This window comes from Populus euphratica, unplaced genomic scaffold (assembly GCF_000495115.2).
Source record: "Populus euphratica unplaced genomic scaffold, PopEup_1.0 scaffold464.1, whole genome shotgun sequence".
Classification (NCBI taxonomy): Eukaryota; Viridiplantae; Streptophyta; class Magnoliopsida; order Malpighiales; family Salicaceae; genus Populus; species Populus euphratica.
The window spans coordinates 100687-127094 of NW_011500187.1; the positions used below are offsets into that span (position 1 = coordinate 100687).

At 35.9% G+C, this 26408-nt stretch overlaps 4 protein-coding genes, 1 long non-coding RNA gene and 1 pseudogene across 7 annotated transcripts in view; 5 read left to right on the forward strand and 1 right to left on the reverse strand.

Moving 5' to 3' along the window:
- The window catches only part of LOC105111649 (uncharacterized), a 3173-nt gene extending 1166 nt beyond the window's left edge, over window positions 1-2007 (reverse strand). Inside the window, exon 1 of the mRNA XM_011007073.1 lies at window positions 1998-2007. The gene's annotated coding sequence lies outside the window, so the exon portion shown is untranslated. The remainder of the gene's footprint in view (window positions 1-1997) is intronic.
- Window positions 1-11382, forward strand: part of LOC105111648 (receptor-like protein 12) — a 14435-nt gene extending 3053 nt beyond the window's left edge. The window contains exons 1-3 of one of the 2 annotated variants that reach the window (XM_011007071.1): window positions 9545-9677; window positions 10131-11024; window positions 11174-11382. In XM_011007071.1, the coding sequence (XP_011005373.1) occupies window positions 9584-9677; window positions 10131-11002 (966 nt within the window). In that variant the 5' untranslated portion in view covers window positions 9545-9583 and the 3' untranslated portion in view covers window positions 11003-11024; window positions 11174-11382. Of the gene's footprint in view, window positions 1-9544; window positions 9678-10130; window positions 11025-11173 lie in introns of those variants that run through there. The other variant, XM_011007072.1, reaches the window with a different exon arrangement.
- The window catches only part of LOC105111650 (receptor-like protein 12), a 34104-nt gene extending 22439 nt beyond the window's left edge, over window positions 1-11665 (forward strand). The window contains exons 2-4 of the mRNA XM_011007074.1: window positions 128-377; window positions 524-720; window positions 11607-11665. Coding sequence (XP_011005376.1) covers window positions 128-355 — 228 coding nt within the window. The 3' untranslated portion in view covers window positions 356-377; window positions 524-720; window positions 11607-11665. The remainder of the gene's footprint in view (window positions 1-127; window positions 378-523; window positions 721-11606) is intronic.
- LOC105111663 (receptor-like protein 12) lies at window positions 4229-5092 on the forward strand (annotated as a pseudogene).
- A 4800-nt stretch (window positions 11666-16465) lies between the features above and the next one.
- LOC105111647 (receptor-like protein 12) lies at window positions 16466-17461 on the forward strand. 2 transcript variants are annotated; one of them, XM_011007069.1, is made up of 2 exons: window positions 16466-17222; window positions 17382-17461. In XM_011007069.1, the coding sequence occupies exon 1, from the start codon at window positions 16511-16513 to the stop codon at window positions 17198-17200; it is 690 nt and encodes a 229-aa protein (XP_011005371.1). In that variant the 5' UTR covers window positions 16466-16510; the 3' UTR covers window positions 17201-17222; window positions 17382-17461. The 2 variants fall into 2 exon arrangements, with proteins under 2 accessions (XP_011005371.1, XP_011005372.1); XM_011007070.1 differs by having other exon boundaries at window positions 17428-17444.
- A 1043-nt stretch (window positions 17462-18504) lies between these two features.
- On the forward strand, window positions 18505-23996 carry LOC105111646 (uncharacterized). Its single transcript, XR_839637.1, has 2 exons — window positions 18505-18586; window positions 23960-23996. It is a non-coding gene; the product is annotated as an uncharacterized LOC105111646 (long non-coding RNA).
- Window positions 23997-26408: the final 2412 nt, after the last annotated feature.

Below are 26408 nucleotides of genomic sequence, written 5' to 3' on the forward strand. Positions count from 1 at the left end.
GGGGCCCATACCCACTGGAAAGCAGTTCAACACGTTTAATGCAAGCTCATTTGAAGGAAACTTGGACTTATGTGGATTTCCAATGCCAAAAGAATGCAATAGTGACGAGGCACCACCATCGCAGCCGTCAAACTTTCACGATGGAGATGATTCAAAATCCTTTGGAGAAGGATTTGGATGGAAAGCTGTGGCAATAGGGTATGGATGTGGGTTTGTATTTGGAGTCACAATGGGATACGTTGTGTTTAGAACAAGAAAACCAGCATGGTTTCTGAAAGTGGTTGAAGATCAATGGAATCTGAAGGCAAGAAGAACGAAGAAGAATGCTCGTAGAAATGGTGCAAGAAGAAACTAAACAACGCAGCTAGTAACATGAAGTAAGTTCTACAAGCATTTGACATCTTAAAGTTTTATGCGCAAGAGTTTATGGTATTTTTTCTGTGCTATTTCCTTTGATTAGTCTTTTCTTTCGCTTTCGGATTCATTAAATAAAAAAAATTATTTGTATGTTCCTAAATTGCAGTGAAGTTTCGAATAAACATCCTCGCTACCTTATGAGATACCAAGCTAAGTTGACATGAGAAGAACGCTAGAGTGGCAGATTCAGAGAACTGGATTCCTCTTTCGTACTTCTTCGGTTTTCCTTCATGGTTGTGTTTTATTTTATTTTATTTTCATTAGTTTATTCGATACATGGAATATTTTCGAGTCACTTAATATGTGTGTTTTTTATTTTATTTTTTTGGTTAGTTTTGATGCAAGGTTTGGGTGTTAAATCTATAAAAATGAAGCGATGCATGCAGCAGTTAATGTTGAATAGAAAATCCAGCTTGATTTTAAGGGTTTTTTTTATTTAACCAGTACATAACCTGCTTGCACATTAAAGCTGGGAGAATTCCATATAAAAAGCAGGTCCTGGAAAGACATCATCGAGGGCCCTGAGGCATCATACAATGGACAACTAGATTTTTAAGAGTCAGTTTTCAGTTTGCTGCAGAGCTTTTATTTCTTTATTTTCTTTTTCTCTGTCATTGTAACAAACATAACTTTTTTTTTTCTAATTAGCCAAGTCTTTTTGTCACTAATTTTTATATAAATTTTGATTATTATATATATATAAATATGTATTGTAGAAAAAGGATGTCTTAGTGATGGCCTTTTCAAAATAAATTTAATGAGCATTGTGAGTAAGGTTAAGATGAATAATATTAATAATGCATCTTCTTCTTACTTGGTTTAGTCTTATGATGTATGGCATGAGAGGTTAGGGCATATGAATTATAATTTTATACAAAATTGGTTCATCTTGAATTAATACCTACCATGGTCTTTTAGAAAAAACATACATGTGAGGTTTGTGTAAAATCAAAATTTATAATTTTTTTTTCAAATAATTAAAAGAAGAAATGAACTTCTAGATTAAATTCACTCAGACATTAATGATTTAACAATAGTGTAAACCAATGGAGGAAAGAAGCACTATATCACCTTTCCATATAGAGAATTGCACAAGGTACTCTTATACTTATTTGCTTAGAAACAAAAATGAGACTCTTGAAATATTTAAAAATTACAAAAATTAAGTTCAAAAGCAACTTAATAAGAAAAAAAAGTAATACGAAGTTATAGATATGAAGAGTATGGAACACATTTTGGTGAATTTTGTTTCCAAAATGAGATAATCCACCAAATTATTTGTCACGATCCAAATTCTAGGTCCGTGATCGGCAACGCAGGAGCGATGTCAAAAAAACACTACACTTACGCTAAGCCTCAAAACAGACGTATCAAAAGAACAATTTATTCAAAAATACGCAGCATTTCATAATCTTCAGAAATATTATATTATTCAAAACTGATAAACCCAAAAGATAGTTCAAAACTCTTCATCAGTAATTAAAACAAAAACAATAATCCATAATACTCATTACATTGTTAAAAACTAAACTTAATTAAAATAGAAAAATAGTAGAGCGTCTAAGACATCGAATCAAAACTAAAAGGAAAGGAAGCCTTATAAAACAAGTAAGGCATACCGACCAAAACTGAAGAAATAGGAACACTCAACAAAGTCCACCTGTTATCAAAAACTAAGAACTTGGAATAATATTAAGAATGAGGGGTGAGTTCAACCAATTCAGTGAGGGAATAATATTTAATATATATTTTAGATATTTTAGGTATTAATAGTTTACAAGATGATTTATCTTGATATACATATACATATATATACTAAACATATTATCATAACGTAGTGGAATACATGTCAGAGATCAGATGACACCCGAAGGTGACCACTGTGGGATGATCAGTCGCCACAGGTTGATGCCTCTCTCATCAGCTAGGTATACAGAATACTATGTGCATATAGGCTAACTACTCTCTAGTAGCATGGAGTTACTGACAAATCCTATATCAAGGCATAATAGATATTTATAGAATCATCAAAGAAATGTATATCATATCAAATAGAATTTAACTCGACAGAATGCGAGTGCAAATTTAAGAATAGATGAGTACTTGAAAAATAAAGCAAAATATATAAATATTCAAGAGATTAACTAATCGAACTCATCATATAATCAACATACATATTTATTTATATTATATACATATTAAAGATTATCTTACTCATCCGGAAGAATATAAATTAAAAGGAATATTAGATCAAAGACCCGAAAAACCTATTAAGGATCATTAGAGAAACTTACAATAAATATATGAAATATACTCAAAAGCAACTCAAAACAAAACAAATAAAAGATTCCAATGCATAAAATAAAACCAAGTTTAATCTCCTAGGTTTAAGGACTAAAACGACAATTATCTAAAACAGGGACCAAAATGTAATTTTATCAAAACTAGACCAAACTATAAATACATAACCATATTGAAATTTCACCCATAAACCATCCTCAATTCTGTCTAGAATGAACCAGGGACCAAACTGTAATGTTTTAAAAGTTTAAGGACAAAGATGTAAATTCCTATAATTAAGGGACCAAACTAAAAATATTCCAAATCAATTATCAAACTGAGATTCATCATCCTTAACCTCATAATAACACTTCCCAGAATCTCAAAATATATTTAGGGGTGAAATTGTAATTTTTCCAAAATTTAGGGACTAAACTGAAATTTTCATAAATCAAGGACCAAAATAAAATTTGGTCATCTTCAACCTTAAGACCATTCTGTCTAGATTTTCCAGCAAGGTAAAAATGAATTTCTTAACCCATAAAAATTAATTTAAACAAATCAACTCACAAATCATTATTTCTAATAACATACTAATTAATCACCTAATATTAAACCCTTAATAATCATAAATCAATCTTAACAACATAAACTTCTAATTCTTATAAACCCTAATCTCTCTCTCTCTCTCTCTCTCTCTTAATCCTTCCATAAACAAATCATAATTAAAAGTAACATGAAAAACTAACATGAGAGAGAATCATTTACTTGCTACTTCCACTTTTCTTAAATCCAAAACTTAAGATCAAAAACTGAAATTCTTAGTTTGATGAGGAGAGAGTCACGACGGCTACAAGAATTAGAAGAGAGAAAAGCAATTCTCTTGCAACTCTTCCTTAAATACTTAGGTTAACTTATGTTGGGTTTGGGCTGACTTAGGCTTAAGTTTGGGTCAAAAGTTTGGGTCTTACATTATTACTCCTTATTTACCTCAATAAAATGACATTAAAAAACATAAAAATCAAACACTTAATAATATCATGTTGATAAGTTCAAGAGTACCTTAAAACTTGTGAAATGAGGCAATTCTGACTGCCAATTGTATATTTAATAAAGTACACCCATAAAAAACTAGAAAAGACACTATATGAATCGTGGAAAGGTAAAAAATCTTCTTAAAAATACCTCAAAATGTGAGGGTGTCTTAGAAAGGTAGCAATACTTGATCATAAAAAGTTCAAGATAGGATATAAAATTGTGAATTGTGTATTTATCGGATATGCTTACAATAATAATGCATATTAATTTTTTGTACACAAGTTAAGTATTGAGAACATATATTCTAATACTATTATAGAATCAAAGGGCGCCATATTTTTGGAAGATGTGTTTTCATTTAAGGACCTACAAGAAAATTATTCATTTAAAAGAATGATAGAGGGTAGCTCAAATAGTCATCATCAATAAAAAAAAATGATGAAGTTGAGCCTACAAGAAGTAAAAGGACAAAAACAATCAAATTATTTGAAATTTGAGCAATAACCACTTGAATGGTCCAATCCGAAGTTCAATTTTCAAATAAGAGAGCTTGTTAATAATCATTTTACATCCAACAGTAAAGAAATTTCTTTTTCTATTTGCATGCTGAAACTCCTTCAAATCCTTGACTTATCCAACAATAGCTTGAGTAGTTCTATTCCCCCATGTTTGGAGAACTTCAATAACACTATTAATTTTACATTTAGGCATGAACAATCTTCAATGAACTATCTCTTTAACATTTTTAAAGAGGAATGGCTTGGGATATTCCAACCTGGGGAAATATATGCCATCTTCAATCATCAACTGCATAATAGTGGAAGTTCTTGATCTAGGCAACAATAAGATTGAGTATACATTCCCCTATTTCCTAGAAACACTTTCAAAATTGCAGGTTTTTGTTCTAAAATTGAATAGACTCTAGGGTTTTTTGAAGGTCCAGTCACTTGTAACTCCTTCAAATTATAGATTTTTGACATCTTAAGCAATAATTTTAGTGGACCATTGCCAATAGGGTGTTTTAATAGTCTTGAAGCAACGATGATCTCTTTAAAATATTATATATATGATGGCAAGAGTTTTCTCAAGATATGCCTATACCTTAAAAACAACATGGAAAGAGAGTTTAAGAAAATCCAAAGTACTCTCGGAGTACTTGCCCTTCTCAAATAACAATTTCGGATAGATTCCAAAATTGATTGGAAAACTTAAAACATTTCAACAACTTAACCTCTCTCACAATTCCCTTACAGGTCGTATCCAATCATCACTAGGAGTTTTGACCAAACTAGAATCATTAGATCTATCTTCCAATTTGCTTACCAGAAGGATTCCTATGCAGTTGGCTAAAACTTGATGGCTAATCATTTCTTGATCAGTACTAAATCTTTTACATAACCATCTCGAGGGACACATACCTAGTGAAAGTAACTCAACACATTTGAAGGAAACTTGGGTTTATGTGGATTTCCACTGCCAAAAGGATGCAATAGTGGCGAGGCACCATCAATATTGTTGCCATCAAACTTTAATGAAGGAAATCGCTCAACATTGTTTGGAGATGGATTTGGATGGAAAGTTGTGGCAATGGGCTATGGATGTGGGTTTGTATTTGGAGTCACAACGAGACGAGTACTTGCATGGTTTATGAGGATGGTTGAAGGTCAATGGAATTTGAAGGGAAGAAGAACAGAAATGAATTCTCGCAGACAAGGTGCAAGAAGAAACTCAAAAAAATTACATTCAGTAAATCAAAGTACTCATGACTATTATTGTATGTTTTCTTATTGCAGTACAAATTCAATAGAGGTTGTACCTCACGAGATACCAAGTGGAGTTAACATTGGAGTTAATATTGCCGTGTTTCGAACACTTCTGTTTAGTCAAGACCTACTTGTATGGAAATATTTAAATTTTCAATAATTAAACCTTCAGTCCCCTGTTTTGCGCCACTTGTTTGACTATATATATTAGTTGCGGAGACTTGAAGGTCAATAATTAAGAGCTTTTGCTCACAGTCCAGAGGTGGGAAGAATGCCTGCTTCTGAGATTCACATTATAAGAACAAGAAGAGATTCAAAGAGTGGAAGAAGAACAAGAGAAGCCTTGAGGCTTGATAGTGCTGAAACTGTGTTATGGTTTGCCTTAATTGTTGTTATATACAAGTGTTTTTTTATATAGTTCAATGAATCCTACTAAACTTAAAACACTAAATTGAAAAAATTAAACTTAATATATATGATTGCAATAATATAATACACAGGTCTTGGGCTTATATTAAATTATGTTGGATCAGACTAAACTTCATGCTTCAACACACATGTCATTCATCAATGAGCCTTTTCTTCTGATCTTGTCCTCCAATTATGAACTTCTTTTTACTGGGAAGTCTTATTTGTCAATGAATCATTTTTGCAATGTTCTTGATGTGTAGTATCTGTGTTTGCCTGTATTCCCAGCCTGGAAATCTTATTTTTTAAACTATAAATGCTTATTTTTTCCGCCGATCAAAAACGTATAATTGTTTAACCCTTCAAGTAAGCAGTTCCTTGTTCTTGTTAATAATCACAATAATAATTTCACAGCATTTTGCAGAAGATTTAATTAGTATTAAAATTAGAAGCCACCTAGGCATAGAGCGGTAGATGTCCCCAAGAACAGTTACCATCAGACGAGCTCCAAAAGGAAGTTGCAATGAGATCACAAACTGTATCTATTAATTTATACGTAAATGTAGGGATATCAAATGTATGGTGTAGTTTAATTGATTAAATTTTAAATTTATATTTTATAAATTATTAATTCAAGTATCACAAACTTAGTTCAAAATCATTAAATGCTTATACGATCGAGGCCCAGATGTATCTTTATCTAAAATTGTAAATGAACTGTGAATATTCAGAAATTTGCATAAAAATGTCAATTTCGGAAATTAATATTGCCGTGTTTCCAACGCTATTGTATAGTCAAGGAGGTACTTAAGGGACCTACTGGTATGGAAATATTTGCAATTGAATAAGTCAACATGTCAGTTCCATCTTTTCCACACGTAATTGTTGGACAATATATCCAAGTTCCGGAAGGCTTGGAGGTCAAGGAGGAAGAGGACAGACCAGATGACGAGCTACAAAACAATTTCTAATTACAGCACAAACTGTATCTAATAGCACATACACTTTCTGCAGATGTAAGTACGAAGGGATATCATCTTTACGTATCTTTCCAACACTATTGTTTAGTCAACTAAGGGACCTACTTGTATAGAAATATTTGCAATTGAATAATTCAACCTTCAATTCCATAATCAGCACCAAATGAAGATTAGCACATGAACTTGCTGCAAATGTAAAAGTAGGGATATTATCTACTCTCAACAAAAATCATGGAGCCACTTCATTTGTGAACGTAGATTATACAATAAGAAACCGTTTGCTCTATAGGCAACTCATGCAAAAGAAACAAAGAAGAGTTCGCTAGCAACAATAAAATAAATTTAAATTAAATAGCTTGCTCTTAAATTTAGAATCACCTTATGATTTTGCACAAAAATTGTCCGTGTGCGTTTTGCATCGTAGTTTGTTAAAAAATTATCTTACCCAAAAACTTAACATGTTAAGTGAGACCCCAATATATGATTTATATAATTTTTTAAAATATTTTCTTGAGTAATTTATATGAACTCACACTATTTTATACTTATTTTTTATTAAATACAATGAGGTTGGTAGGATTCGAATTCGTGACTGTTAATTTTCTAATACTATATTAAAGAACCATCTTAACTCAAAAGATTAAACTGTTAAGTGAGACCCCAATATATAATATTATATTACTCTTTAACACACTCCCTTAATTGAAAATCTTTTAAATTTGAAATTTGTATATACTCACATTAGTCTGTGTTGTTAATTAAATTTTAATTAGAAGAGAGAATAAAGATGGTGGGATTCGAACTCGTGACCGCTTGATCATTAAAGCTCTGATACTATATTAAAAAAGTTATATCACCCAAAAGGTTAAACTATTAAGCGAGATTCTAAAATATGATTTATATAATTCTATAATATGGTTAAATTGATTTTCAAAGTGCTTTTGAAATTACTTTTTACTTGAAGAAATATTAAATTGATGTTTTTTAGGTGTTTTTTGATGATTTTAATTATATATTAATGTTAAAAATTAAAAAATATATAAAAATATATATTTTTGATGTATTTTTAAAAATATGATGCATCATGTTATCAAACACACGTAATATATGTACATTTATCATTACTTCATTTGTTTTATTTCTCCATGGTAAGTAAGGAAAATATAATAAGAGTAGTCCTGACTCGTGTGCCCATGAATTTAATTAAAAATTGTGTCCCTTATGTAATCTTTGTTATTTGTTAGTTTTAGTATGATGTTTTGTTTTTTTAGGAATTATTGAGTAATATTATTATTATAAGAACTCGTTGACTACATCTACTATATTAATTTATTGGTTACTTAATATTCTTGGTGAAGAAGACTTTTTTCGCAGAAATCCCACTTTCAATATCTACAGAATTTATGAGCACTATAAATTTGTTGGAAAATTATATACAAGAAATAAAGACTTTGGGGGTAAAACAACGAAAAGGAAACAGGCCAAATCGTCAGTGCTCAAGATTGATTTTTTCTTTGGTACGGAATTTGAATAGCAAAATCTTGATTGGTTTGTGTATAAATAGTACCAATTCATATCTTTATTCCTCATCTTTCGCTCAACACTCCAAATATACTTTCGAATCCTGCAAGGCCAGCGGTTTTCACCACTGTCCCTCTCTCAATCTCTCTCTTCCACTCTGTTTCTCTTCCATTTTCACACAACGATTTCATCATCAAATTACTCCTCTTCATCTCATTTCTGTGCTCCTGTCCAAAGCCTTTCTTTGCTCCAGTTCAAAGAGTCCTTTTCCATTAGTAGCTCTGCTTCAGAGCGTTGCCAGCATCCCAAGACAGAGTCTTTGCAGGTCAAGTTCTCCAACCTGACATATCTTAACCTAAATTACTCAGTCTTTGCAGGTCAAGTTCCGTCGGAAATCTCTCATCTCTCCAAATTGGTTTAACTTGATCTCTCTGGACACTTAAACGACTATCTAAGTCTAGAACCAATTTCTTTTGACAAGCTTGTTCGAAATCTAACCCAGCTTAGAGAACTCGATCAGCTTAGAGAACTCAGCTTAGAGAACTCGATCTGAGTTCAGTAGACATGTCATTGGTTACACCCAATTCCTTGATGAATCTGTCTTCTTCTTTGTCATCACTCATACTCCGTTCCTGTGGACTGCAAGGAATATTCCCATCCTCAATTAGAAAATTTAAGCACCTCCAGCAGTTGGATCTTGCAGATAACAATCTTACAGGTCCAATTCCACATGATCTTGAGCAACTCACTGAGTTGGTTTCACTTGCTCTCTCTGGAAACGAAAACGACTATCCAAGTCTAGAACCAATTTCTTTTGACAAGCTTGTTCAAAATCTAACCCAGCTTAGAGAACTCTATCTGAAGTGGGTGGACATGTCATTGGTTGTGCCCAATTCCTTGATGAATCTGTCTTCTTCTTTGTCATCACTCACAGTCTATTCATGTGGATTGCAAGGAAAATTCCCATCCTCAGTGAGAAAATTTAAGCACCTCCAGAAGTTAGATCTTAGATTTAGCAATCTTACAGGTTCAATTCCAAATGATCGTGGGCAACTCACTGAGTTGGTTTCAATTGATCTCTCTTTCCATGACTATTTGAGTGTAGAACCAAGTTCTTTTGACAAGATTATTCAAAACCTAACCAAGCTAAGTGGTCTCCGTTTGGGTTATGTAAATATGACTTTGGTCACACCTAATTCCTTGGCGAATCTGTCCTCATCCTTGTCAGCTCTTGGCCTTTGGAATTGTGGATTGAAAGGGAAGTTCCCACGTAACATAATGGGCCTCTTTCTCCTACCAAACCTTCAAGAACTTGATTTGACAAACAACGACGACCTCACTGGCTCTTTTCCTTCATCCAATGTGAGTAATGCCCTTTGGTTATTGGGCCTTTCTCTTACTAGAATTTCAGTTTATTTAGGAAATGACTTCTTCACAAATCTAAAGTTATTGGAAGTTCTGGCTCTTAGAGATGGTAATATCATAGGGTCAAATCTAACCCTGATTGGTTATCTTACACACCTCACTCGTTTAGACCTTGCAGGTAATAATTTGAGTGATCAGATTCCATCATCACTTAAAAATCTTGTGCAACTTCAAATCTTATATCTCAATAACAATAATTTTTCAGGTAGGATTCCAGCTTTCTTAGGTAATTGCACAACGCTGCAAATTCTTGATCTTGGTGACAATAAGATTGAGGACACCTTTCCCTATTTTCTAGAAACGCTTCCAGAGCTGTATATCCTTGTCCTAAAGTCCAATAAACTCCACGGTTTTGTGAATAGTCCGACTACTAAAAATTCATTATCCAAATTGCGGATCTTTGACATCTCCAACAATAATTTGAGTGGACCTTTACCAATAGGGTATTTCAATAGTTTTGGAGCAATGATGGCCTATGATCAAAATTCATTTCACATGATGGCCTATTTCATAAAAATGACATGGAAAGGGGTTGAGATTGAGTTCGAGAAAATCCGAAGCACTCTTAGTATACTTGATTTGTCAAACAACAATTTTATCGGAGAGATTCCAAAGGTGATTGGAAAGCTTAAAGGACTTCAACAACTCAACCTCTCTTATAATTTCCTTACAGGTCAAATTCAATCATCATTAGGAATGTTGAGCAATCTGGAATCATTAGATCTATCTTCAAATTTTCTTACCGGAAGGATTCCAGACCAGTTGGCAGATCTAACATTTCTTGCAGTCTTAAACCTTTCACATAACCAGCTTGAGGGGGCCATACCCACTGGAAAGCAGTTCAACACGTTTAATGCAAGCTCATTTGAAGGAAACTTGGGTTTATGTGGATTTCCAATGCCAAAAGAATGCAATAGTGACGAGGCATCACCATTGCAGCCATCGAACTTTCACGATGGAGATGATTCAAAATTCTTTGGAGAAGGATTTGGATGGAAAGCTGTGGCAATAGGGAATGGATGTGGGATTGTGTTTGGAGTCACAATGGGATACGTTGGGTTCAGAACAAGAAAACCAGCATGGTTTCTGAAAGTGGTTGAAGATCAATGGAATCTGAAGGCAAGAAGAACGAAGAAGAATGCTCGTAGGAATGGTGCAAGAAGAAACTAAACAACGGAGCTAGTAACATGAGGTAAGTTCTGCAAGCATTATTTGACGTCTTAAGGTTTTACGTGCAAGAGTTTATGCTATTTTTTCTGTGCTATTTCCTTTGATTAGCCTTTTCTTTCGCTTTCGGATTCATTAATAAAAAAAAATTATTTGTATTTTTCTCTATTGCAGTGAAGTTTGGAATAAACATTCTCGCTACCTTATGAGATACCAAGTGGAGGTTGACATGAGAAGAACGCTAGAGTGCTTCAGAGAATTGGATTCCTCTTTCGTACTGCTTCTGTTTTCCTTCATGGTTGTGTTTTAATTTTATTTTTTTTTATTAGTTTTATTCGATACATGGAATATTTTCCAGTCACTTAATTTGCGTGTTTTTTTTTGGTGTGTTCCTAGGCTGTTTCCTGGTGGGATCCTCTAGAGTCCACTAGAGTGACAGATTCAGAGAATTGGATTCCTCTTTCGTACTGCTTCTGTTTTCCTTCATGGTTGTGTTTTAATTTTATTTTTTTTATTAGTTAGATTCGATACATTGAATATTTTCGAGTCACTTAATTTGCGTGTTTTTTTTTTTTTTTTGTTTAGTTTGTGGTTAGTTTTGATGCAAGGTTTGGATGTTACATCTATAAAAAAAGAACCAATGCATGCAGCAGTTGTTACATCTTTCCTTCAATCACCCTTTCTTAGTGTATTCACACTATTTATTTATTTAGGAGTGCGCTTTTTATGTGAAGTACATTTCGCCGTGAAGAGATTAGTTGCTTTAACATTTCGATTCATTAACAATTTATCAAGGTTAATCCTAGAATAGCTCCTAGAATGGTGGATCAGATTATATGTAAACTGCATGTATATGTCGTACAGCTTTGCAATATTGAAAAAAAAAATACAGAAAATGTTCGCATTATCATTTTCTTTATGGTATCAGAGCTCTAGTTATGAGAACCTAGGAATCCATACAACTAAAATACCTCATGCCTGGTGACGAAGACCAAAAGCTTCTTGAATATAACAGGCGCTGTCGAACTCTTTCAAGACCTCAGAACAATGGGAGAACTCCAATCATCCACTTTTTCTCCATCACCCGGATCAACCAGGCGCTGTCCTCGTTTCACAACCAATTCTAATGCTCTGTTCCTTGCCTACTTTTGGGCAGTGTTATCATGCAAACAGAAGCGTTGGCAAATTAATTAGTTCCAAATATTTCTATCATAGATTTATGCAAGCAAAATGGTAATGTGAATAAGCAACCTTGTTAAAGCTTAGCTCCTGGAAATGGGATGCCGCCGCAAATTGCAACTGGAAAAAAAAAATATATGTAATTTGTTGGCTAGTCTTGTTAGGATTCGGAATCAAAACAATTAAAGCTTGATTTGTAAATCATATCTTAGGGATTTAGTTTGATTGTAGTTTTTGTAATTAAATCTTAAAAATTAGTTGCTAATCTGTCAGTTTACTTATTTAGACAAGATCTTTTCTATATAAACTATGTATATACACCGTAGAAATCACACAGAATAATAAGACTTCCTTACTGTTCTTCAAACCCCCTCTGTCAGCTTTCTTGTTTTCTTTAAGTCTTGCAAACGAGACCGACTCATTCCTCGTCATGATGCAGTTGTCGAACATCAACCTCGCACCTACAAGAAATGGTGAGGCATATTACAGCACTTACAGTATTAAACGGGTAGCAACGATGAAGCGAAGACGAGGCCGGTGCCAGAAACAGAGCATTTCACTCATAACCATGGACTTGGATTGCAATGAGATAACAGCGTAGGATTCAAAAGCCTTATTTCGAACATGCATGTTTATGAATAATTCATATTAAGAATTTTTCTGCTTCCAGTTTGCTACAGTAATTTAGAACATGCATGGACGTTTACCGATTTCGATTGTTATTGGATAAGCATGAATACGGTAATCGAGATTAAGCAATGATATTGATTGAGAATACTAACAATCAACGAAAATCAATTAAGATTCAGACTACAAATAGAAATAAAATATGAAAATCTAATTACCTACGATTCCTTGTTCGATTCGTTCTCCCATTTTTATGTAATCAGCATCAATAGTTTCAGCATCACATAAGAAGGTTGAGATATGCGCCGTAACATACATATGAATCACATTTGCATTCTACTTTCAAATTCTTTAGTCTTTTGAAGGGAGCACCAAAGTGTTAGAATACTGGCATGTAAACCCAACAAAATAAAAGATAATGGATAAGATAAAATGAGAAATGACACATAAAAATTTACATAGTTCACCCAAATTAGGCTACATCAACATGCAAGTATAGAAAGATTTTACTAAATAGTGTGAGAATTACAACATCTCTCTACTAATAGGAGAACAACTGAAATTTCTTTATTAATAGGAAAAAATACCTCACTTACTCTCTCAAAACTACCTCATAATTTTGTGAGATTACTTTCTCTCTCTCACTCTTTTCTTCCTCTCTTGTGGTGTGGAAAATAAACTTGGATGCATTGCCTAGCTCGCAAAGGATCCAAGCAAAGCACAAGGGACAAGGCAAGTGGCACCGAATTGGTGTCCACTTTGTTGACCTAGCTCCACCAATTGGTGCCAGTTAGCTTCACATTCTCTTACTTGAAGACTTTGATGATTTAATCAAGTTTTCACACTTGATCATTTGTGATTCTTCTATCCTTTTTATATTTGTTATCTTCATGCTGCTTACATTTCAGTTAGGCCATAAGAGGATTTACACCATAAATATTTGTTTGGTCAAAGCATCTGAAAATCTACACTTCCATCTTCCACCATTTCACGAACAAATTGATATTGAATATCTATTTCTTTTGTTCTTGAATGAAACATTAGATTCCATGCAATATGCAAGGCATTTTGACTATCACAATACAAAGGAATTTTCTCTTGTTTATGCCTGCGTTCCTCCATAAGTTTCTTCATCGATATTGCTTCTTTACAAGCTTGTGTAGCTACCATATACTCAACTTCTATTGTGGACAACGTTACAACAGTCTGAAGTTTAGAGACCCAGCTCATAGCTACTCCAACAATTATGAACACATAGCCTATAGTGGATTTTCTTTTCTCAAGGTCACCAGCAAAATCTGAATCAACATAACCTCTAACAATATATTATGATCATCCATAACATAATGTGGCATATAAGCTACCCTTGATGTATCTCAAGATCCTCTTAATAGTAACTATCATATACTCAGCTTCTATTGTGGATAACGCTACAACAATCTGAAGTTTAGAGACCCAGCTCATAGCTCCTCCTACAATTATAAACACATAACCTGTAGTTGATTTTCTTTTCTCAAGGTCATTGTCACATGTGTGCGGCGTCGCAATGAATATTCCATTTTTATCATGGAATGTATCTATCTAATGGAAAATATAGAGGGATAAGAAAATCTAGTCTTTTGTTGATGGAAAATGGAATGGGAGTCGCCACCTAGTATTTTGGTCACTGGGAACCCTAACTAGTCTCAGAGATCGGGTACGGGGACTAATTGCGTAAAGGAAAGGTATTAGCACCCGAAATATGCCTTACCTAAGGTCACTGGGTTTGTGTTCTTATGGCTTGAATAAACCGGTTATTAAAACCAAAATGTATGCTAAAACATATATTTTTTGAAATTTTCTTTGATGTGATGTGATGTGATTATATATATATATATATATATATTGGACAAACTAGGTCATATGCATGAAAACAAAATATTTTAATTTTTATATTTTTTTGATGACTTAACGAAAATAGGATATTTTAATACCAAATTTTTATCTTTATAGTATAAAAATACAAATTGATATTAAAAAAATACAGTAATAAAATTACAGAAAATCACAAATTTTTAAAATAATTCTTTAAATGAACCAGACCCAATTAAAAAAAAAACTAGACTGAAATCAGCCCAAAATAAATTAGGGCCTGGTTTCTACATGGTTTCTGCAGGGCAGGTCAAGTTCCGTCGGAAATCTCTCATCTCTCTGAATTGGTTTCACTTGATATCTCTGGAGACTTAAACGACTATCTAAGTCTAGAACCAATTTCTTTTGACAAGCTTGTTCGAAATCTAACCCAGCTTAGAGAACTCGAACTGAGTTAAGTAGACATGTCATTGGTTACACCCAATTCCTTGATGAATCTGTCTTCTTCTTTGTCATCACTCATACTCCGTTCCTGTGGACTGCAAGGAATATTCCCATCCTCAATTAGAAAATTTAAGCACCTCCAGCAGTTGGATCTTGCAGATAACAATCTTACAGGTCCAATTCCACATGATCTTGAGCAACTCACTGAGTTGGTTTCACTTGCTCTCTCTGGAAACGAAAACGACTATCAGTGGTCTCCGTTTGGGTTATGTAAATATGCCTTTGGTCACACCTAATTCCTTGGCGAATCTGTCCTCATCCTTGTCAGCTCTAGCCCTTTGGGGTTGTGGATTGAAAGGGAAGTTCCCAGGTAACATCTTTCTCCTACCAAACCTTCAAGTACTTGATTTGACATTCAACGGCGACCTCACTGGCTCTTACCCTTCGTCCAATGTGAGTAATGCCCTCAGGTTATTGGGTCTTTCTCATACGAGAATTTCAGTTTATTTAGAAAATGACTTCTTCACTAATCTAAAGTTGTTGGAAGTTCTGTCTCTTAGAAGCTCTAATATCAAATCTAACCCTGATTGGTCATCTCACTCAACTCACCCGTTTAGATCTCGCAGGTAATAATTTTGGGGGTCAGATTCCATCATCACTTGGAAACCTTGTGCAACTTCGTATTTTGTATCTCGATTCCAATAATTTTTTGGGTCAGATTCCAGATTTTTTAGGTAACCTAACCCTCCTTGAAAATTTAGGTTTATCCAATAATTAACTTTCAGGACCTATTTCTTCTCAAATAAATACCCTTTCATTGAGATTCTTTGATTTGAGCAAAAACAACTTGCATGGTCCAATCCCAAGTTCAATTTTCAAACAAGAGAACCTGGAAGCCCTTGTTCTTGCATCCAACAGTAAACTAACAGGTGAAATTTCTTCTTCTATTTGCAAGCTTAAATTCCTTCGACTCCTTGATTTGTCCAACAACAGCTTGAGTGGTTTTATACCACAATGTTTAGGGAACTTTAGCAACTCTCTCTCAATTTTGAATCTTGGCATGAATAATCTTCAAGGCACTATTTTTTCACCATTTTCAAAGGGGAATAACTTGGGATATCTCAACCTAAATGGCAATGAATTGGAAGGGAAAATTCCATCGTCTATCATCAACTGCACATTGCTGGAAGTGCTTGATCTTGGCAACAATAAGATTGAGGACACATTTCCCTATTTTCTAGAAACACTTCAGAGCTTTATGTTGTTGTACTAAAGTCCAACGAACTCCAAGGTTTTGTGAATAGTTCGACTACTAATAATTCATTCTCCAAATTGCGGATTTTGGACATCTCCAACAATAGTTTGAGTGGACCTTTGCCAATAGGGTATTTCAATAATCTCGAAGCAAAAATGAGCTATAATCCTAATATATATTACATGATGGCAGTGACATGGGAAGGGTGCGAAACTGAGTTCACGAAAATCCAAAGCACTCGTAGAATACTTGATTTGTCAAATAACAAATTCACCCGAGAGATTCCAGAGTTGATCGGAAAATTTACAGCAGTCCAACAACTTAACTTCTCTCATAATTCCCTTACTGGTCATATTCAATCATCTATAGGAATGTTGACCTTTCTGGAATCTTTAGATCTGTCTTCAAATTTGTTTACTGGAAGGATTCCAGTACAGTTGGCAGATCTAACATTTCTTGCAGTCTTAAACCTTTCACATAACCGGCTTGAGGGGCCCCTACCCAGTGGAAAGCACTTGGACACGTTTAACGCAAGCTCATTTGAAGGAAACGTGGGTTTATGTGGATTCCCCATGCCAAAAGAATGCAATAGTTACGAGGCATCACCATTGCAGCCATCAAACTTTCACGATGGAGATGATTCAAAATTCTTTGGAGAAGGATTTGGATGGAAAGCTGTGGCAATAGGGTATGGATGGGGGTTTGTGTTTGGAGTCACAATGGGATACGTTGTGTTCAGAACAAGAAAACCAGCATGGTTTCTGAAAGTGGTTGAAGATCAATGGAATCTGAAGGCAAGAAGAACGAAGAAGAATGCTCGTAGAAATGGTGCAGGAAGAAACTAAACAACGCAGCTAGTAACATGAAGTAAGTTCTGCAAGCATTTGGCATCTTAAAGTTTTATGTGCAAGAGTTTGTGCAATTTTTTCTGCGGTATTTCATTTGATTAGTCTTTTCTTTCTGTTTCATTAAAAAAAAAAATATGGTTAGTACTCATGGATATAGTTGTGTGTTTCTAAATTGCAGTGAATTTTCGAATAAACATTCTCGCTACCTTATTGATGCAGGACAGCTTGCGGAAGGAATCCTGCCATAAAACAAGTGCCAGCCACTCTTACCTTATGTAACATAGCCTCCTATATTGGGATTCCTATTTTTCCTATTTACTGTTGTTTAAGTTTAAGACTTTAATTTACTGTTTCTAGTAGGAATTTTCCTGTTTTTCCGTAAGTGATTCTCTTATTAGAATTAGGGTGGCAGCTTATAAATACGAGTGCCCCCTCATTGTAGTCACTTTTTGATTTTAATTAAGAATTTTTTTCAGAAACGTTACTCTGTTACTCATGGATTCGAGTATTTTACTCATGCTCGTGAATTCGATACCAAGTGGAGTTGACATGAGAACAACGCCAGAGTAGCAGATTTAGAGAACTGGATTCCTCTTTCGAACTGCTTCTCTTTTGCTTCATGGTTGTGTTATATTTTTTCGAGTCACTTAATATGCGTGTTTTTTTGGTTGTTTTTTTGGTCGTGTCTTTTTTGTTTTGGTTTGGGTGTTACTTCTATAAAAAAGTGCCAATGCACGCAGCAGTTACTGTTGACTAGAAAATCCTGCTTGATTTTTAAGTTCTTTTTTTTTTGTTTAACCAGTACACAACCTACTTGCACATACTTTGAAAAGATATTCAAAGTGAGAAATAAATACATCAATGTGTTTGTAACTTAACTCACAAAGGAACTCTAATTACAATATCACGAAGCATCGGTGCTTTATTCTCAACACAACTGTTCTTACGAATCAGTATAAATAAAAAAATTAATTCTTCTCAAAAGCAAGCAACTCAGAACACCATAGAATCAATAAAATGTTGGAGAAGAAACCCAGAATACCGTAGAACCAAACATCTGAAGGAAACACCTAGTTGCTTGGTGTGCAATGTTTCGTGAACAGGGGATATGACAGAGTTATCAGATATAGATAATTTAACAGAAGATAGTAGTTAGTAGAAAGGATATCCATGTAACAATATTTAAATGCTTTCATAGAACAAGTAATATTTATCCCACCCTTACGATCTGAAGGAGAGATAGTCTCATTAAAATACCCGACAAGGCACCATGGCTTAGAAATGTTACATTTGAAATTCACCAGATAGCTCCACAATTCTTTCTTTGAGGAATAATCCATAAATAGCACTCAATCAGTATTGTACTATGTGAAGACTCTTTCTATATGTTGTTGGGTGTGGACACAACATGGTTGGTGGCAGCCATGTTAGACATGGCTAAAGTCAATGGTGGTTGCATGGTGGGGGCCTAACCCAAGAAATTGTTTTCCACCATTGTTGACTAAAGAAGAATCTTGTCTCCCACATCAGCTATAAATAGAGAGTGCCATTGATAGCTGATGTGCGCCACGAGATAGAGAGAAACACAGAGAGAGAGCTAAGGGTGAGAGTTGAGTTGAGTTGAGAAGTTTTCTCCTCCTCCTTGTTTTGTTGTTTGTATTGCTTTTGAGCTTGATTAATACAAACCAGTAGCTCCGTGGAGTAGGCAAGTTGCCGAACCACGTAAATTTATGTGTGTTTGAATGTTTGGATCTCCTAACAACTGGTATCAGAGCTTGTTCTTGAAAGTTCTTGAAAAAGAGGGTGCTTGATCCAAACTCAAAAATCAAAGTTCTCAAAACGTGTTTTTGAACATACCACCGTGAAGATCACGACGAGAGGAATCCACTGGTGAAAACCCGGCAAAAATCCGACGTCCTGCATGCCCGCCCGCGCCTGCACGCGCCACCACCAGTACTGTCCACGCGCACAGACGCGCCGTACGCGCCTCACGCGTCTTCCTCGCCGTTTACTGCAACTCGACTCTGCCACGTCAGCGTCCACGTCAGCCGTTCGGCACAGTCAGCAGCCAAAGTCACCTGCCACAGCAGACGTTCGACACGGTCATCAGACACGTCATCAGCCACGTCACCACTGCCACGTCATACGAAGATCTCTGTGGATCTGCCACGTCAGATTGGGTGGACCCCACATTGCCTACGTGTCTGACACGTCATCTAGCCACGTCAGCACAACTGGGTTTTGATCCGGTGTGGCGCAGCGACTATTCCTCCTGCCACGTGGCTTCATCTGCGGCGTCCAGTTATCTCAATTTTTGATTGTTTAAATCGGAGCCATCTGAAGTCCGATTTGGGTGATCTCAGTGTCGTTTCCAGCATTTTTGGCCATTCCGGACACATCTGTAAGGTCAGATTTTTGAGATTCAAATCCGAGAAAGAGTAAAAATGGCTGATGAAATAAAGGCTGCAGGAATTGAAAAATTTGATGGAACTGATTTTGGATATTGGAAAATGCAAATTGAAGATTATCTATATGGGAAGAAACTTCATCTTCCTCTGTTGGGGAGCAAGCCAGAAAACATGTCAGAAGAAGATTGGCAAATACTTGATAGACAAGTCTTGGGCATTATCCGGCTATCATTGTCAAGAAGAGTTGCTCATAATGTTACAAAAGAGAAATCCACAGCAAGATTGATGGAAGCCTTGTCTGGGATGTATGAGAAGCCATCAGCAAATAACAAAGTGCACTTGATGAAGAAGCTGTTCAACCTGAAGATGACAGAAAGCACCTCTGTTACACAGCATCTTAATAATTTCAACACCATCACAAATCAATTGTCATCCGTTGAAATTGAGTTTGATGATGAGATCCGAGCACTTATTTTGCTAGCTTCACTTCCAAGCAGTTGGGAAGGTATGAGAACAGCCGTAAGCAACTCAGCTGGAAAATCCAAATTAAAGTATGATGATACCCGAGACCTGATTTTAGCTGAAGAAGTACGAAGAAAAGACTCGGGTGAAAGCTCAAGTTCAGGTTCAGCTTTCAACATCAACACTCGAGGAAGGAGACAAGACAGAGGCTTATCCAGAGGCAGATCAAAATCCAGGTACAGAAGCAAAAGCAAGTTTGGACCCAGGAAGCAGGTTGAATGTTGGAATTGTGGCAAACCTGGCCATTTTATGAGGAGTTGCACAAAACCAAAGAAACCTGAAGCTGATTCTGCAAATGCCACTACAGACGAGGTACAAGATGCTTTCATCCTTGCAGTACATAGTCCTATTGATGATTGGGTTCTTGATTCTGGAGCTTCATTTCACTGTACTCCACACCATGAAATGATGCAAAATTACACTGCTGGAAATTATGGGGTAGTCTATCTGGCCGATGGACAACCATTGGATATTGTGGGTATAGGAGATGTGCAAATCAAGACAATGAATGGATCTACATGGAACTTGCAAAATGTAAGGCATGTTCCTGAACTAAAGAAGAAGTTGATCTCGGTCGGATAACTTGATGATAGTGGCCATTCAATCCTTTTCTCTAGAGGAATGTGGAAGGTATCAAAGGGAGCAATGGTTTTGGCTCGTGGAAAGAAAACTGGCACTCTGTATATGACCACAAGATCAGCAGATATAATTGCCTCTACTGAAGCAGAAAATCAGGCATAGCTATGGCATTGCAGACTCGGCCATATGAGTCAAAAGGGGATGAAGATACTTCAGTCAAAGGGAAAGCTGCCAGAGTTAAAAAATGTTCATCTAGACATTTGTGAAAGCTGTGTTCTCGGAAAACAGAAGAAGCTCAGTTTCTTAAAGGTTGGCAGGACCTTAAGACCAAGAAAACTAGAACTGGTGCACACAGATTTATGGGGACCAGCTCCAGTAGCATCTCTTGGCGGTTCTCGGTACTATGTCACTTTTATTGATGACTTTAGCAGAAAGGTATGGGTCTACTTTCTGAAAAATAAATCTGATGTGTTTGACACGTTCAAGAAATGGAAGGCTATGGTTGAGACTGAATCAGGTTTGAAGCTGAAATGCTTACGATCTGATAATGGAGGAGAATACATTGATGGAGGTTTCAAGGAGTATTATGCTGTCAATGGTATCAGAATGGAAAAGACAGTTCCAGGCACACCACAACAGAATGGTATTGCTGAACGGATGAATCGGACCATCAATGAACGAGCTAGAAGCATGAGGTTGCATTCTGGGCTACCTCAAACATTCTGGGCTAATGCAGTTCATACTGCAGTTTACTTGATCAACCGTGGACCATCAGTACCTTTGGAGTTCAGACTGCCCGAGGAAGTCTGGAGAGGAAAAGAAGTACAGCTTGCTCACCTAAAAGTCTTTGGGTGTGTTTCCTATGTGCATGTAGACTCTGATGCTCGCAACAAGCTGGATGCCAAATCAAAGAAATGTTTCTTTATTGGCTATGGAGATGAAGAATTTGGATTTCGGTTATGGGATGATCAAAACAGGAAGATTATCAGAAGCAGGAACGTGATCTTCAACGAGAAAGTTTTGTACAAAGACAAATCAAGTACAGAACTAGAGATAACTGATTCAGATACGAGTCCACAGAAATCTGAATTCATACAATTAGAAGGGCTTCCTGATGTTACCACTCAAGAGTTCATACAAGACAGTTCAAGCACTTCAGTACCCACCACTTCTACACAAGATAGTGCAGAGCCAAGTGAACCAGCTGTTCGTAGGTCTTCCAGGACTATAAAGCCTCCACAACGGTTCACACTTCTACTGAATTATATCTTGCTGACCGATGGTGGTGAACTATTAAATTATGAAGAATCCTTACAAGATGGAAACTCGAGCAAGTGGGAGTTAGCCATGAAGGACAAGATGGAGTCATTGCTGAAGAACAAGACTTGGGAGTTAACCAAACTGCCTGAAGGAAAGAAGGCCTTACAAAACAAGTGGGTCTACAGAGTAAAGACCGAGCATGACGGAAGCAAACGGTTCAAGGCAAGACTTGTTGTAAAAGGGTTTCAGCAAAAGAAAGGGATCGACTATTCTGAGATATTTTCTCCAGTTGTGAAGCTTACAACAATCAGAGTTGTTCTGGGGATAGTAGCTGCAGAAAATTTACATCTTGAACAATTAGATGTAAAAACAGCATTTCTTCATGGAGAATTGGAGGAAGACATTTACATGCAACAACTAGAGGGGTTTGCAATACCAGGAAAGGAGAGTCAAGTTTGCAAACTAAAGAAGAGCCTATATGGTTTGAAGCAAGCTCCAAGACAGTGGTACAAGAAGTTTGATAACTTCATGTGTAGTACGGGATACACAAAATGTCAGGCTGATCATTGTTGCTATGTCAAACATTTTGACAACTCCTATATCATTCTACTGCTATATGTGGATGATATGTTAATTGCAGGTTCCAGCATGGAAGAGATTAACAAGCTAAAGCAACAGTTGTCAAAACAGTTTGAAATGAAGGATCTGGGAGCTGCTAAACAAATACTTGGCATGAGAATCATCAGAGACAAAGACAAAGGCATACTAAAGCTTTCACAGGCAGAGTATGTCAAGAAGGTTCTTAGCAGGTTTAGTATGGATAATGCTAAGCCAGTATGTACACCTCTAGGGAATCATTTCAAGCTCAGTAGAGACCAGTCGCCAAAAACTGAGCTAGAACGTGGATACATGGACCAGATTCCATACGCCTCAGCTATCGGCTCTTTGATGTATGTCATGGTCTGTACTAGACCAGATATTGCCCATGCAGTGGGAGTTGTAAGCCGATATATGAGCAATCCTGGAAAGCAGCATTGGGAGGCAGTGAAATGGATCATGAGGTACTTAAAAGGCTCATCGGAGACATGTCTTATTTTCACAGCTGGCGGTTTGAAACTTGAAGGCTTTGTAGATGCTGATCTAGCAGGAGATGTTGATAGCAGAAAGAGTACTACAGGTTATATATACACTCTAGGAGGCACTGCTGTTTCTTGGAGTTCTACCTTGCAAAAGATAGTTGCTCTTTCAACGACAGAAGCTGAATATGTTGCAGTTTCAGAGTCCGCAAAAGAGATAGTATGGCTACAGAGTTTCCTGCAAGAATTGGGCAAGATGCATGGAAAGGGTACTTTGTATAGTGACAGTCAGAGTGCAATCTTCCTTGCCAAGAATCCAGCATTTCACTCCAGAACAAAGCACATACAGATCAAATATCACTTCATCCGGCAACTGCTCGACGATGAACAACTATTACTTGAAAAGATCTGTGGAAGCAAGAATCCAGCTGACATGTTAACCAAAGGAGTCACTCTTGATAAACTGAAGCTGTGTAAAGCTTCAGTTGGACTTAAAGATTAAAAAACAGATCTAGCGCCATTTATGTCCAAGTGGGAGATTGTTGGGTGTGGACACAACATGGTTGGTGGCAGCCATGTTAGACATGGCTAAAGTCAATGGTGGTTGCATGGTGGGGGCCTAACCAAAGAAATTGTTGTCCACCATTGTTGACTAAAGAAGAACCTTGTCTCCCACATCAGCTATAAATAGAGAGTGCCATTGATAGCTGATGTGCGCCATGAGATAGAGAGAAACACAGAGAGAGAGCTAAGGGGGAGAGTTGAGTTGAGTTGAGAAGTTTTCTCCTCTTCCTTGTTTTGTTGTTTGTATTGCTTTTGAGCTTGATTAATACAAACCAGTAGCTCCGTGGAGTAGGCAAGTTGTCGAACCACGTAAATTTATGTGTGTTTGAATGTTTGGATCTCCTAACATATGCAATATCCTACCATTGTATTCGTGACATTAAAGCTGGGAGAATTCCATATAGAAAGCAGGCCCCAGAAAGACCAACTGAGGGAACAACATACCAAGATCTAGAATATCTTATCGGAGCATTACTGTTACTCCAACCTTCCTTTCCAATCCTCCGCTCTTTATCTATGAAAACCTTCAAGGTTTCCACAATCTGATCATTATCATCATCTAGCTAAAGAATGGCCTTTCCAACTTCCCAGCAAGCCTTAGCTTCCATTCTACTATCAACAGGTGGTTTTTGCTCCAGTTGCCGAGGGGAATGATCCCCTTCTCCATTACATGAATGTCCATGCCAGAGCATATAACCTTGTTTCTGTTTCTGATTTCATCATCTGAGATAGACATTTCAGTGATTTCCAGGTTAGCAGACTTCTCTTTTCTACTTCTTGATGTTCTCCCCTTACGAGTAGCTGATTTTAAGGAAAGTTTCTTCTTTCTTTTGTTGAACTTCTCTTCTTTTCCTTCTCTGGTTCTGCTATCTCCTCTGGTTCTGCTATAGGTGTGACGAAGAACTCAAACATCTTGTTTTTATTATATTTCACTGAGCCATTTAAGCATGAGATCAGTTGTTGGTCCGAAGCCTTATAGTAAGTAGTTAACAGAGGCTCATGTGTGTTAACTGGAACTATTGAGAGTGTGTTTTCCTCTGGCCCAATACATTGTGATCCATTCCTCCACTCATCCATATAAGCATTAGAGATAAGCCCACCATCATTTGAATAGCATAATCTTGATTGTTTGTTTTTGTTTACATTGTTCTCACGAGCCTCAGTCGGACATACAGATAAAAACTATGGCTTATCGAAACTACAATGTTGTCCACTTAATTAGGCTTACGTCAATCACAAAATTTTAAAGACATAGGAAATTGAACAAAAAGGAAGGTAATTTACAGAATTCAAATGCTACTTTGGGTAATCCACATGAATATTAATCGCATGGGGCGAGCCACCAATGAAAGAGGTCATGCCAAGAGATTTAATAAACCAGGAACAGACCTATGCACAAGCTTTTTAACTCCATGAGAGACAAGCATGACAACTTTATTACCGTGGACTTCGATTTAATTAAATTAAGATGTCTATGCATAGCTCAATAATTGCACGATATAGTTTGAGAGATTGTGCATGGTTGATTATCAGGTATGTAATAATCTTTATCCAGTCTGTCTACCCATTCTGTTTTTCTCTTTTTTTTCGTTTTTTTTTATTGTTTTATTTTTCCTCTATTTTTTCATCTTCTTCTCCCTCCCCTTACCTCCCGGTTAGGGGTATATATGTGAAGCTAGCTGGCACCGCCAGCTAAGTCAACAAAAAAAATGGATACCAATTCAGTGTAACTTGCTTGTCTTCTGTAAGGTGCCAGCTAAGTGGAAAAAAAAAAAAAAACACCATTTCGGTGCCGCTTGCAACACCAATTGGTGCCTCTTGTATCATGTATGGATACTTGCTTATAAATAAGTAAAACATCCAAGCCTTAATGCATACACAATAGATAAATAAAAGGGGAAGAGTAGAGTAAAAGAGGGAAAATAATTGCACAAAATTGTGAGATATTTGTGAGAAAATAAGTGAGGTGTTTTCTCTTATTATTAGAGAAATTTCAGTTGTTCTCCTATTAGTAGAGAGAGGTTGTAATTCTCATATTACTTAGTAAAATCTTTTTATACTTGTTTGTAAACGTAGCCTAATTTTAGTGAACCACGTAAATTCTTATGTGTCATCTCTTATTTTATTATGTTCTTTATTTTTTATCTTGTTGGGTTTGCATAGCAGTATCCTAACAATATATATATATAAAAAAAAAAGAGCTACTCTACCCATGTCCAATCATGTCGGAAAGGTAAAGTGGCTAGCGGTTATTGTGCAGCTGCCTACAGGACTTGTCCCCTCTGTTTTTTCATCTCAATGGTAGGTTACGAGGGGGTATGGGTTGTGTTGTTGTTTTTAGACAAATGAAAAGGAGAGATAAAGACGCTGCAAATGAAGGGAAGAAAACCTTATTCCCCTGCAACGCACGGTGATGGTAAATAGTGCCATCAAAATTGCATTTAGCTTTCTCTCTCTCTCTCTTTATTGAAAAGAGCGTAATTTTTTAAAAGGGTTTTGGAAAAAAACTTTGTATGTTCTCGTTTTCTTTTCTTTTTTTTGTGTGTAACCCTAAAAAATAGATAACAATAAAATTTTTAAATTTTTTTAATTTCATTTTTGATTTCAATCAATTGGATTCCTAGAGTTCAATCTTTTAAAAAAGATTATTGACTGTAAATTTCTTTAATTTGGTTTTTAATTAACCTCAAATTTTTAATTTTTTTACAATTTTATCTTTGATTTGAACCAGTTGACTTTAAAAATTAAATTTGGTCATCTAAAATTTCAATCTTCTCAGTTAAATCCAAATTAAAC

What these genes read in the sequence shown, in the direction of transcription:
- LOC105111647 (XM_011007069.1), top strand. Translation starts at nt 16,511, where the DNA reads ATGAGCTATAATCCTAATATATATTACATGATGGCAGTGACATGGGAA.